At 36.8% G+C, this 12667-nt stretch overlaps 1 protein-coding gene across 45 annotated transcripts in view; it reads left to right on the top strand.

Moving 5' to 3' along the window:
- Nucleotides 1-12667, top strand: part of CLASP2 (cytoplasmic linker associated protein 2) — a 177324-nt gene that overhangs the window by 90047 nt on the left and 74610 nt on the right. For all 45 annotated transcript variants that reach the window (XM_072793516.1, XM_072793514.1, XM_072793515.1 and 42 more), the window contains 5 exons: nucleotides 1698-1757; nucleotides 3196-3273; nucleotides 4222-4389; nucleotides 7361-7416; nucleotides 8289-8462. In XM_072793516.1, the coding sequence (XP_072649617.1) occupies nucleotides 1698-1757; nucleotides 3196-3273; nucleotides 4222-4389; nucleotides 7361-7416; nucleotides 8289-8462 (536 nt within the window). The remainder of the gene's footprint in view (nucleotides 1-1697; nucleotides 1758-3195; nucleotides 3274-4221; nucleotides 4390-7360; nucleotides 7417-8288; nucleotides 8463-12667) is intronic.

The raw sequence follows: 12667 nt of genomic DNA, 5'->3' as shown, positions 1-12667 counted from the left end.
ATAGGAATGTGGCAGAGAAGAGAGAGTCAAAAAATGCATCATAAAATTGCCTTGAAAACGGGGACCAATTCAATAGCTGTAGGGGAATTGAGTGGGTGTAACCTACTCAGAGATGTAAGCTTGCTGAGGGCTACAGAGCCATCAGACAGGCCATTTAGGCCAGAAAACAGGATAAATGGAAGGTCTCAGTAGGAAAAGAAGCTAATGGGGTGGGGGAGTGGGGGTAGGCGAGTGGGAGCAATGTAGGAAGAGCAGGAGTAGGTTGAAGTCAGAGAGTATAGAGGGCTTTGAATGTCTACGAAGAGAAATTTTGACATTACTTCATACCTTGACAGTTTTTGGTGAGGAGGTAGTGTCATCCATCTTAGTTTTATTTCAGCTATGACCAATGATTAAAAAGAGACAGCAAGAAGTATTGGTTTAATTAAGTAGGAATTCTTGTAGCTCGTGTAAGAGGGGCAGGATCTGTACTGGAGCTATATTGATGATAACTGATTGAAGATTTTATTCAGGAAATAAATTCAAGGGATTTGGAGTGTAGAAATGAAAATTGGATCATCGGATATGGTTGAAGAGGTGATATCAAGTGCTTCAGACTGTGGGTTCTGGAATCAGAATGCCAGGGTTTAAGTCCTGTCACTTAGGCAAGTTAATTTAACCTCTGTGTTTCTCATTTTCTAAACTATAACATGGGCTAAAAGAATGGATTTGAGAGGGTAAGAGTTAATATGTTCTTTTGTATGTTAGTGTTTGAGTTGACAGTCTCTGCCTGTATAGGGATGTCCATGAACTGGTTGAAACTTTGACTTGACAGCTGAATTAAAGAATCAGTGCTGGAGATAAAGGCTTAGATGTGAGAAGCATAGTCGATAGAGCTAAGGGTACAGGTGATACAGATAATGTTTCCCAAGTTAAAGACTATGAAAGAGAAGTGGGCGAGGACTACATGAGCACATTTAAAAGAAGGTAGAGGGCAGCCCAGGTGGCAGAGCGATTTAGCGCTGCCTTCAGCCCAAGGCATAATCCTGGAGACTCAGGATCGAGTCCCATGTCAGGCTCCCTGCATGGAGCCTGCTTCTCCCTCTGCCTGTATCTCTGCCTCTCTCTCTCTTTCTCTCTCATGAATAAATAAAATCTTTAAAATAAAAAAAAAATAAAAGAAGGTGGAGAAAAAATGTTAATAAAAGAAGAGAAACAAGGGATAACTGTGTCATCAGTGCCAAGAAAGAAGAGAAACTCAAGAATGAGATAGTTGAAGAACTTGAGAACTAGGGGGCTTAGGAGAAAAGACACAAATACTTGATTAAAAATTTTATATATATGTATACTTAGGAAAACAAATACAGAAATGGAAGATCTCTTTCTTGGTCGCCATTGTATATCTTCAGTTGCTACTGCAGAGTAGGTGTTTGATAACTATTTTTTAAATTAAATGTGTTACATTTTTATATTTGACAAATATTTTAAGGTAAAATCATGGGGAACCCTCAAGGTTTTTTGAGGGGTCAAAACATAGATAACATAGATAATCGGAGCCTTAAAGTAAGTTAAGTATTTGACAGTTAAGATAACTAAAAACATATCTTATACTTTAATTCAGAGGACAAAGTGCAGTATTATAGAAGAAAGTAATATTTAATTTCAATTAATATAACAATGTAATGTTATAACAGTTACAATTAACTTTTATTTTTCAGGCGTTCATTTGAATTTTTAGATTTATTGTTACAAGAGTGGCAGACTCATTCATTGGAAAGGTATGCATTGACTCCTCCTTTCCCACATCCCTCTCCTCCTCATTGGCACCAGTTCTTTAGAAGTTAATTGTATTGTTTTTGCATTATTCCTCCTTCTGCTTAAAAGTTATTTGTACTGGTTTTCCTTTAAAGCTGTGATACAGTGTGGCTTCTTTTACTCAGGGCAGCTATGATTTTCTTCTTTATTTGGGGGTTGAGTGAGGATAGGTAGGTAGATAGAATGGGTTATAAAAGATACTGCAGGTTAAATTGGGCAGATTTTTAAAATGTATCTCCAGACCAGGTTTCCTGGAGTGTAACTAATCAGGTAATGATTTAATATAGAAGGAGGTCCCTTCTTTTCAAAGGAAAGAGATTTTAAGAGATTCTTTGGAAAGTTTCTCTATCAGCTGTCACGCATTATTGGTCAGGAATACACTGATGTATGATGTAGCTCTGAGATGAACGAAAGGAAAATGTGCACAGCTAGTTGGTCACTAAGCTATTTGGCTATTTGCCCGGTAGTAATTTCAAGTTTGAAGCTTGGAGTATACCTGCATTTACAATGAATACCTTGCTGATTTTCCATTTTCATGGAAATTGTTAAACCTATTTACAACCCATTTTTTAAAAAAATAGAGTTTGTTGTTTAATGTAAGCATGATATAATTCTAGGTTTCTTTTAAGTTCTTTTGTGGCAGCTCCTATTCAGTTAGGTCATATCATAACTAATCATGCTATTAGCAAATCATTTCTACTTTGATGGGTTAGTGAGGAACCACACCGAAGGGGCTTTTTTATTAAGAATTTAAGGGGGATCCCTGGGTGGCTCAGCGGTTTAGCGCCTGCCTTTGGCCCAGGGCATGATCCTGGAGTCCCGGGATCGAGTCCCACATCAGGTTCCCTGCATGGAGCCTGCTTCTCCCTCTGCCTGTCTCTGCCTCTCTCTCTCTCTCTCTCTCTCTTTCTCTCTCTCTCTCTCTCTCTCTCTCTGTGTGTGTGTGTGTGTGTGTGTGTGTGTGTCTCAGGAATAAGTAAATGAAATCTTTAAGAAAAATAATTTAAAATGTGAGTACTATACCTATATACACTGTTTGTACTCCTTATAAAAATAATTATATTCAGGTTTTTGAAGTTTGACTTGTCAGGGGGAAACCATACATGAATGAAATGTGTGGGGTAGATTATTAGAAAATCTTAAATTTATTATTGCACACTAATTTTTTAAATCTCCCCTGCCCTTTTGTGATTGATGTGTAACATATAGCCAATAAGTATACTTTGTGGTGAAATACAGTTTTACTCATGAACCTAAAGGTGTTTGGGGGCTTCTGGCTAGCTCATTTGGTAGAACATGAGACTCTTAGTCTTGGGGTTATGAGTGTGAGTCACATGTTGGGTGTAGAGATTACTTACAAATAATAAAATCTTTTTAAAAATAAGATGTTTTGTTCTATAGACATGCAGCCGTCTTGGTCGAAACTATTAAGAAGGGAATTCATGATGCTGATGCTGAAGCCAGAGTGGAGGCAAGAAAGTAAGTCTATGATGTATTTTTGTGACAGTTTAATTAAATGTACTTGGATATTTTCTTTGAAAGGAATTATACTGGAAGAATGAGAATATAAAAAATGTCCAAGTATTCTACTTGATTTGCTCTTTAGTAATACCAAGACTGATTTTTCTCCATTAAATCTGTACTAGATATATGGGGCACCTGTTGGTAGAGCATGCAACTTGATCTCAAGGTTGTAAGTTTGAGCCCCACATTGGGTATAGAGATTACTTAAAAAAAAAAAAAATGTACTAAATGGCTAACAGTTGACTTTATATTATCATTTGTTTAATCATTAGTATTCATTCCTATTCCATCATAACATCCTCACTTTGATTATGAATTAAAACAACTGCCATTTATTGAGAATATGCTAAGTAACTGATACTGTGGGGCACCTAGTATATATTACTATCTAATCTTTAGAATGATCCTGCAAAAGTGGTATGTCTGTAGATTGGCAACAGAAGTTTGGAGATTTGGAGGCCACACAAACTATAAGAATTGTAGTCAGATTTTGAACAGAGATCTGCTTTTCTCAAAATCCTGCCATCTTTCCACCAAACTTGTTAAATTGAGAAAGTCTTTATTTGAGGGGCACCTGGGTGGCTCAGTTGGTTATGCTCCCAACTCTTGGTTTCTGCTTAGGTCATGGCCTTGCAGTCATGGTATCAAGCCCCTCCTTGGGCTCCATGCTCAGTGCAGACTCTGCTTCAGGTTCTTTCTCCCATCCTCTCTGCCCCTCCTCTCTCTCTCTCTCTCTCTCTCTCTCTCTCAAATAAATAAATAAAATCTTTTAAAAAATATATTCATTTGATATGTAGGAAATATATTAACATGGTCTCACCTTCATTCTTTTTCAATGTATGTATTTTATGTAAAGCTATTATTTTATGTTCTTTTTTTCTTTTTTGTTCCTTTGTTTTACAGGACATACATGGGTCTTAGAAACCACTTTCCTGGTGAAGCTGAAACATTGTATAATTCTCTTGAGCCATCTTATCAGAAGAGTCTTCAAACTTACTTAAAGAGTTCTGGCAGTGTAGCATCTCTTCCACAATCAGACAGGTCCTCATCTAGCTCACAGGAAAGTCTCAAGTAAGGCCATATAAATAATAATTACTGATTTCTTCCTCTCCAAATCCCTGTAGTTACTTAAATTAGATGATTGAATACCTGCTTGTTTTCACTTAAAGGCTTGAAAGAATGATGACTGGAATGTGCAGTTGACCCTTGAACAATATGGGAGCTAGGGATGCTAACCACCCTCTGCACTGTAAAGTTAAAAAATCTGCATATAACTTGACTCCCTCAAAACTTAACTACTAATAGCTTCTTGTTGACAAGAAGCTTTACTGAGAACATAAACAGTCAATGGACACACGCTTTGTATGTTGTATATATGTTATATACAATATTCTTAAAGTTAGGTAGAAAAAAGAAAATGTTACTGGGAAAACCATAAGGAAGGTAAAATACAATTATAACACTGTAGTGTATTGAAGAAAATCTGCATAGAAGTGGACCCTCACAGTTTAAATCTGTGTTGTTCAAGGGTCAGCTGTACTTACTTTTTTGGTTTGTGTCTCAAGGGTTAGATTAGATGCTAGTGTAACTTTTTCTGGAGTGAAGAGTTTAGTGATACAAATTTTGCTTCTGTATGTTCATGTCTGTGAAAATGTTGGGAAGCACTGATTTATATATATTTTTTAGATACCTCAGAAAGGTGGTGAAAGGAGAGGTGGGCGGGGGGGATGGGGGTGACGGGGTGGTGGGCACTGAGGTGGGCACTTGACGGGATGAGCACTGGGTGTTATTCTGTATGTTGACAAATTGAACACCAATAAAAAATAAATTTATTAAAAAATAAATAAATAAATAGATAGATAGATAGATACCCCAGAAATAGTTCATACAGCAAGCAGCCCATTTCTAGGGCATTATAATGGAGGAATTGTAATGGGGATTCAGAAGTCATCTTCAGAACTCTGATACAGTACAGTGTGACTGGTAAAAAAAAAAAAAACACTGCTTTCCTTCCTCATCTTTACCATAACATAAGGACTTTAGCAAATCCCTTGGGGCCAAATTTCTTAGTATCTGACTCACTTCTGTATAATTCCATTCTCATCATTATGTTGGCTTACTCAACCCTTGTTGCTGCCTTGGCAGCCTTTACTCTAATTTTCTATCTCTTGCCCTATGAGGTTGCCCTATGGCATCTCTGATGCCATCTCTACCCCCAAACAGTGGCCTCAAGTGTCTCTAGGTTTCCTCACAAAATATGAGCTTTCCTCTGTGTAATTCCTGTCCCTTTGGGACCTTGACCCCACAAAGACTGATGCTTGCTTTGGCAGCTCCCTAATGTAGGAGTGAGACCAGGGTGAGTCAAGTGAGGCAAACTAGGGCACAAGACTCAAGGAAGCATTCATAGGGTCTTGTGAGTACTGGACTAATGTGCAGTGACTTACAGGAATAAAAGGAGATATCCAATTTTGATATAATTATTGTAAGAATAATTAACCTATCTGAACTTCTGTTTAAATTTGTTATAAAAGGGGATCCCTGGGTGGCGCAGCGGTTTGGCGCCTGCCTTTGGCCCAGGGCGCGATCCTGGAGACCCGGGATCGAATCCCACATCGGGCTCCCTGCATGGAGCCTGCTTCTCCCTCTGCCTGTGTCTCTGCCTCTCTCTCTCTCTGTGTGACTATCATAAATAAATAAAATCTTTAAAAAAAATAAATAAATAAATAAATAAATTTGTTATAAAACCTCCCTGTAAATGAGCTTTGTTGTTTTTTTTCCTTTTATTTACTTTGGTCAAACTTTAGAGTGCCCATGAGCCACCTAAAGATCTTGTTAAAATGCAGAATCCCGTTCAGTAGATCTGGGATGGGACCTGAGATTTTGCATTTTTTCATATGTTCCTGGGTGATATCTTTGCTTTTTGAGTATGGACCATTCTTTGAGTAGCAAATACGTAAACAAGATATTTTATCTCATTTCAGTATAACATCTTTAAATATAAACATCTTTAAGTCCTTGAGTGTTGAAGTGGACTGCCTCAGCCTAATAGAATAACAGTTTTAAGGGCCAGTTATTAAAACAATATAATACTGGATTTAATAACAACTACCAAATTTACAATTTGATAATAATGACTTAAAGAATATATGTCAGTAGCCTCATGTTATTAACCTGTTTGAGGTCTTTGCTTCTCTTTTACTCCTCCTTTAAAATCTATATACTCGGGAATCCCTGGGTGGCTCAGCGGTTTAGCGCCTGCCTTTGGCCCAGGGCGCGATTCTGGAGTCCCGGGATCGAGTCCCACGTCAGGCTCCCAGCATGGAGCCTGCTTCTCCCTCCTCCTGTGTCTCTGCCTCTCTCTCTATGTCTGTCATAAATAAATAAATCTTTAAAAAAAATCTATATACTTTCCCAATTCCCTCTTAAATACTTAGATGTATTATTTATCCATGAGCTGCAGAATGGCATTATAATTAAAGATAATAAAAAAAATACTAAAGGAGATGGTGGATTCTTTGAGATGATTTGAGCTGTTTTGCTTTCTAATCACATTATCCTCAGCAATAGTTCTTAACCTCATTTCTCTTGTCCCACGCAGTAACGCTCAATAGCACTGCATGAATTGCCAATGGCCACAGCCTTTATAGCTTAAATGAAACAGGCTTTGGTTATGCTGAATTCCCTATGTGCTAGTGGTAACTCTCTCCTTATAAGGAAAACATCTTAGAATACAAAGTTGGAGTGTGCTCTGTTGCATCCTCTGTGGTGAGCACTGTAATGGGTGCCGAGCACCAGAGTGAACAACAGCAAGATGATTGCCTGTCTTTGTAGAGCTTTATAGTCTGTTCATTGCTAGTTATTTCATTTTTGCTTCACAGCTGAGATACCATTGATATGTGACAACAAATATTCTAAGATGATTTGTAAAAGGAAAATTAAAATTAGAGATAAACTCTTCAGAAAACTCAGTAGTTCATTAAGGGTTTTGAGAGGAGTAATAAATTACATCTTCTTACTAAAAATATTTCTTATTACCTTGCAGTCGCCCCTTTTCTTCCAAATGGTCTACAGCAAACCCATCAACTGTGGCTGGAAGAGGTAAACTGCCTTTCTAAGCAAGAGTTAACAAGGATATTTTACATAGAAACCTAGTACCACATATATATATATATATATATATATATATATATATATATATATATATAATATTACTGTATATTATATACGTTTGTAATGTACAATGCAGTGTATACAATTATATACATACAATATATATGTTATATAGTATAAGCATAATCCAAGTTCCCTGAAGCACAGCTTACTCTTTCTTGTAATGCACTCTGTTGTGGTTTTTTTCAGTTTTTTTACAGTGCTGGTCTGACCCACTCTGTTGACTTCACAGCCTATTCATGGATCATAACTCACAGTTTATAAAACTCTTTATATATAAAACTGAAAAACAAAAGACCAGAAATTTAATGACCTAATTTGCATTGCCTATAAGTGGTAGAATCTGCATTCTTTTCTGAATAACCAAATCCTAGAGTAGTTCTTGCATTTTTCTGATAGTAAAAAAAAACAAAAACAAACAAACAAAACAAAACAGTGCTGTCATTTATTTATATGTACAGTGCTTCATTTTCACGCATCAGTCATGAACATCATCTTTTCATCTACAGAACAGTTGTATGAATTTTACGAAGTATAGGCATTTTTTCCCGTTTTATGGAAGATGAAAGTGAGACAGAGACATACTGAGAAATTGTCCAAGAAGATTTAAACAGGATTGAAACAGAAGCATTCTTACTTTAAAATACTATAAAGTACTTTCTAGTATCCATTTGTACATTGCTTCCTTTTTGACCATTTGTCATCATGGATTAGCTCATGGTGGTTTCAAGTTTATGTAATTTTCATTCTGTTTGCAGTGATTTAAATAATACAGGTTACCTCTGCTTTGTTTCCCATAGTATCAACAGGCAGCAGCAAAGCCAGTTCCCTTCCAGGAAGCCTGCAGCGTTCTCGAAGTGACATTGATGTGAATGCTGCTGCTGGTGCTAAGGCACATCATGCTGCTGGGCAATCTGTGCGAAGTGGGCGGTTAGGTGCAGGTGCCCTGAATCCAGGTTCCTATGCATCACTAGGTAAGACAGCTAATTGTGGGATATTGTACTTTGTTTTCTTCCTGGTCTCAATGAAGTCAGGACAATAGTGATATCTTAATCATTTCTATTTCATTCTTGCTAGTTTAGGGTAGTGCATATGTTTTAACATGATCTTGTGCTTACAACACAATGCTAAGATATTGCAGCTCCCTTGTTTCTATTTTTCCTTTAATCACCCTCCTAATCATCTTGGCACAGAGAGACAATTCTTGATTCCATTATTTGCCTATAGAATTTTCATAGTTCTGCACTACTGCCACACCCACCTACTGGTTACTAAAAGAGTTGGGAAAGGCATTGGCCTTGTATCCAGCTTTTGTTCCCTTGCCAAGAAGTTAAACCCTTTTGGGAATCTGAAAAATGCAAAGCTTAATTATAATCAAAATTTAAACATGTATTCCCAAAGCTATTTGGAATTTTTTTATATTTATCAACATTTTTAGTTTATCTGTTTATTTAAGTAATCTCTATTCCCAATATGGGGCTCAAAATTCATGACCCCAAGATTAAGGGCCTAGCGCTCTTCAACTGAGCGAGCCAGACATCCCTACGTTTATTAGTGTTAAACGTTTGAGACTGTTTATTCATATTGCTTATCTCTGTTTTGTGCTTTATTTTTCTTTCTCTTGAGTAATTCTGGTAGAACACGAGGCAGGCAGATCATTGGAACACAGTAGTACATGATAAAGTTGGCACAGCTACATTCAGTGAGGAAAGGATAAATTCTTCAGTAAATAGTGTTTAGACACCTGGTTTACAATTTGGTATAAAATTAAGTTAGAATCATTATTCACACCATATAAAAATTCATTCCAGATGACTTAATAAGTTGAAAAGCAACTTGATGAAACCAAAGTAGTTGTGTATTCATCTAATCTCAGGTTGGGGGAAGGTATTTCTAAACATAAAAGCCAAAAAACCATGAGGGAAAAGACCCTCAGATTTTTTTTTTAATAAATTTTTTTTTTATTGGTGTTCAATTTACCAACATACAGAATAATACCCAGTGCTCATCCTGTCAAGTGCCCTCCTCAGTGCCTGTCACCCATTCACACCTACCCCCCGCCCTCCTCCCCTTCCACCACCCCTAGTTCGTTTCCCAGAGTTAGGAGTCTTTATGTTCTGTCTCCCTTTCTGATATTTCCCACACATTTCTTCTCCCTTCCCTTATATTCCCTTTCACTATTATTTATATTCCCCAAATGAATGAGAACATACACTGTTTAAGACCCCTCAGATTTAAATCTTAAGTACAAAAATATAAAATCAAGTGGCTGAAAACTTAGAGGGGAAAAAGTTTATTACATACCACCATAAAAGCTAAAATGTCAGCAGGTTTTTATAAGTCTATGAGAAACATAGGAGCTTATTTTTATAGAAAAATATTCTATGTATATCAAAATTATACCCCCAAAACACCAGAACAAATGTTGAACCTTAGCTGGAATCAAACAAGTGCAAATTGAAAAAGCTGTAAATATAATGAAAAAGGATTAGTGCCTACTGCTGATAAAGAATGTGGTTGAAAAGTGCTGATGTGAATTAAACACAACACTTTTTCTGAGTGGCAATTTAGGAATACCCTAATACTTTTTTTTTTACTATTGAAATAAAACTGACATAAATATTATACTAGTTTCAGAGGTACTGCATATTGATTCAACAATTCTATATATTACTCAGTGTTCACCACAATAAGTATAATCACCATACAATGTTATTACAATATTATTGAACTCATGAAGTTTTTTCAGATGTTCAAAATTTATTATGTATTATTATTATTTTAGAGAGAATGAGTGTAAGCGGGTTTGGGGAGAGACACAGGAGATGGGGAGAGAGAATCTTAGGCAGGCTCAGCACAGACTCTGACATGGGACTCAATCTCACAACCCTGAGATCATAACCTGAGCCAAAATTAAGAGTCAGATGCTTAACCAACTGAGCTACCTGGGTGACTCGAAATGTTCAGAATTTAGATCCAGTAATTCTGTGTTTATAGATGATTATGCCAAGAAATAAAAAAGAATATTCATCATATTTTTAATAATAGATGTTATTAAGAGAACTTGGATATATAACAAAGGTGGTATGATTAAATTATGGTATGTACTTATAAATACTATTAACAAATATTAACAAATAATATTTTCAACGAAGATCAAATGATACTACCAATGTGATAATTTCATCATTTTATATAAAATTATACATAAATATATTAGACAAAGATGTTAACCAAGATGTCAACAGTGGGTTGTTCAGTGCTTTTAATTTTCATAAAACTTTTCTTTTTTTTCTTTTTTCTTTTTTATTTATTTATGATAGTCACACACAGAGAAGAGAGAGAGGCAGAGACATAGGAGAGGGAGAAGCAGGCTCCATGCACCAGGAGCCTGACGTGGGATTCGATCCTGGGTCTCCAGGATCGCGCCCTGGGCCAAAGGCAGGCGCTAAACCGCTGCACCACCCAGGGATCCCTCATAAAACTTTTCTATGTTAGAAACATTACCTTGCTAGGAATGCAGTGTTATTTCAGTATATGAAAACAAATCAACTAAATATACTTTATTAATAGAATAAAAAGACAAAAACCACACAATTATTCAAGTATATGCAGAAGAAGTATTTGACAAAGCCCAACAGCTTTTCATGATAAAAAATAATTGACAAATTGGGAATAAAAGGGAAATTTGTGAACCTGATAAAGACCATCTATGAAAAATCCACAGCTATCATTATTATACTTAATGTGAAAGACTGGACACTTTCTCCCAAGATCATCACCAAATAGGGATGTCCACTCTTGCCCTTCCTTTTTTTTTTTTTTTTTTTAATATTTTTAAAATTTATTTGAGAGAGAGGGCATGAACCAGGAGTAGAGGCAGAGAGAGAAGCAGGCTTCCTGCTGAGCGGGAGCTCAATGTGGGACTCCATCCCAGGACTGTGAGATCATGACCCAAGCCAAAGGCAGATGCTCAACCAACTGAGCCACCCAGGAGCCCTGACACTCTTGCCCTTCCTGAGAACATTATCATGGAAGTTCTAACCAGGTCATTAAGGCAAGAAAAGGAAATGAGATGTCTCCAGATTGGAAAAAAGTAAAAATCTGTGTTTGCAGAAAACATGACCTTAGATAGAGAAAATCCTAAGGAATCCACAAAAAAAATGATCAGAGCTTAATAATGAGTTCAGCAAGGCTGCAGAAAACATGATCAATATATAAAATTGATTGTATTTCTAAATGCTAGCAATAAGCCATTTGAAATGAAGAAAACAACATCAATTATAATAGCATCAAAAAGAATAAAATGCTTAGGAATTAATATAACAAAAGAAGTGTAAGACTTCTCTAGGAAAAACCACTCATATTTCTTCTTTACTCTCAACACTCCTATTACTTTTTTTATGACACCAGATGTGTGGGTTTTCCACACCAGCCAGTTCTACACCAGCTGGGTGTCCTACATTTCAATTCAGTTTTGAGTTGAATTAGCACAGACCTCACAGGTTAAGGGCTCAGTCCCATAAGACTGCCCCCACCCCCACACTTCAGACATTAATTGCAAATCCAGGTTGTCTCCAGTGCTTCTGACCAAACTGGCTGTAAATCAGAGGTTCCCATAACCTCTTCAGGTTCAGTTAATTTGCTAGATTGACTCACAAAACTCAGGAAAACAGTCTACTTACTACATTGCTGATTTATTACAAAGGACATGTAAAGGATTTGGATGGGCAGCCAAATGAAGAGATAACGTGGGGCAAGGTCTGGAAGGGTCCCAAGCACAAGAGTTTTTGTTCCTATGGAGTTACAGTGTACCACCCTCCTGGTACATTTACCAACCCAGAAAGTCTCTGAACCTTGTACTTTGGGGATTTTTAGGAAAGCTTCATCACATAGTCATTATGAATCATTAGCTCAGTCTTCAGCTTTTCTCCCCTTCCCAGAAGATGGAGAATGAGGCTGAAAATTCTGAGCTTCTGATCATGGCTTTTCATCTTTCTAGTAACCAGCCAGAAGCTCTCTAGAAGCCTACCAGGAATCACCTCGTTAGAACAGAAGACACTCCTATCACCCAAGAAATTACAAGGGTCTTAGGTCAAGGTACCAGGGCCAAAGACCAAGTATTAGAACAAAAAAAGATGCTCCTGGTGCTCTTATAATTTAGGAAATTATAGAGTCT

Source organism: Canis lupus, chromosome 22, assembly GCF_048164855.1.
Source record: "Canis lupus baileyi chromosome 22, mCanLup2.hap1, whole genome shotgun sequence".
NCBI classification, from domain to species: domain Eukaryota; kingdom Metazoa; phylum Chordata; class Mammalia; order Carnivora; family Canidae; genus Canis; species Canis lupus.
The sequence above is the reverse complement of the archived record's forward strand: the minus strand, read 5'-3'. Positions and strand labels throughout refer to the sequence as shown.